The 464-nt window shown below is 61.9% G+C and overlaps 1 protein-coding gene across 1 annotated transcript in view; it reads left to right on the forward strand.

Moving 5' to 3' along the window:
• LOC104495282 (sulfhydryl oxidase 1-like) overlaps positions 1-464 on the forward strand; it is a gene marked incomplete at both ends in the record, with an annotated part of 6,849 nt that overhangs the window by 3,097 nt on the left and 3,288 nt on the right. The window contains one exon of the mRNA XM_010138231.1: positions 100-245. Coding sequence (XP_010136533.1) covers positions 100-245 — 146 coding nt within the window. The remainder of the gene's footprint in view (positions 1-99; positions 246-464) is intronic.

The raw sequence follows: 464 nt of genomic DNA on the forward strand, positions 1-464 counted from the left end.
AAGGGTTATCCAGGGTGCTAAAACAGCCCTGCTGCATCCCCAGTGGAGCTGGGGATGCCGCCGCACCTCCACCTGACCCTGGGCCCACTGGACTTGCAGGTGATCCTGGACATGCTGCAGTACGAGAACGTGGCAGTGAGGAGGGTGCTGAGCAGCGAGGAGGAACTCGTGGAGAAGTTGGGTGTCACCACTTTCCCCTCTGGCTACCTGCTCCTCCGCAACGGCTCCTTCTCCCGCTTGCCCGTGTGAGTGTGGGACATGGTGAGGGTGGGTCTGGGGACCCTGCTGAGGTGCCACCTCTCCGCTCTCCTTTATATTTGTGGGAAAGCTCATTAGGAAGGAGGCAGTGGCTGAGCTGGGCAGGCTGGCGGTGGCCAGGGAGCTTCTGTGGGGCGCTTGAACAGGGCTATCGGCCCTACCTGGGGCTGGCAGAAGCGAAAACGGCTTCCGACTGAGCTATCCGC

This window comes from Buceros rhinoceros, unplaced genomic scaffold (assembly GCF_000710305.1).
Source record: "Buceros rhinoceros silvestris isolate BGI_N320 unplaced genomic scaffold, ASM71030v1 scaffold36346, whole genome shotgun sequence".
Classification (NCBI taxonomy): Eukaryota; Metazoa; Chordata; class Aves; order Bucerotiformes; family Bucerotidae; genus Buceros; species Buceros rhinoceros.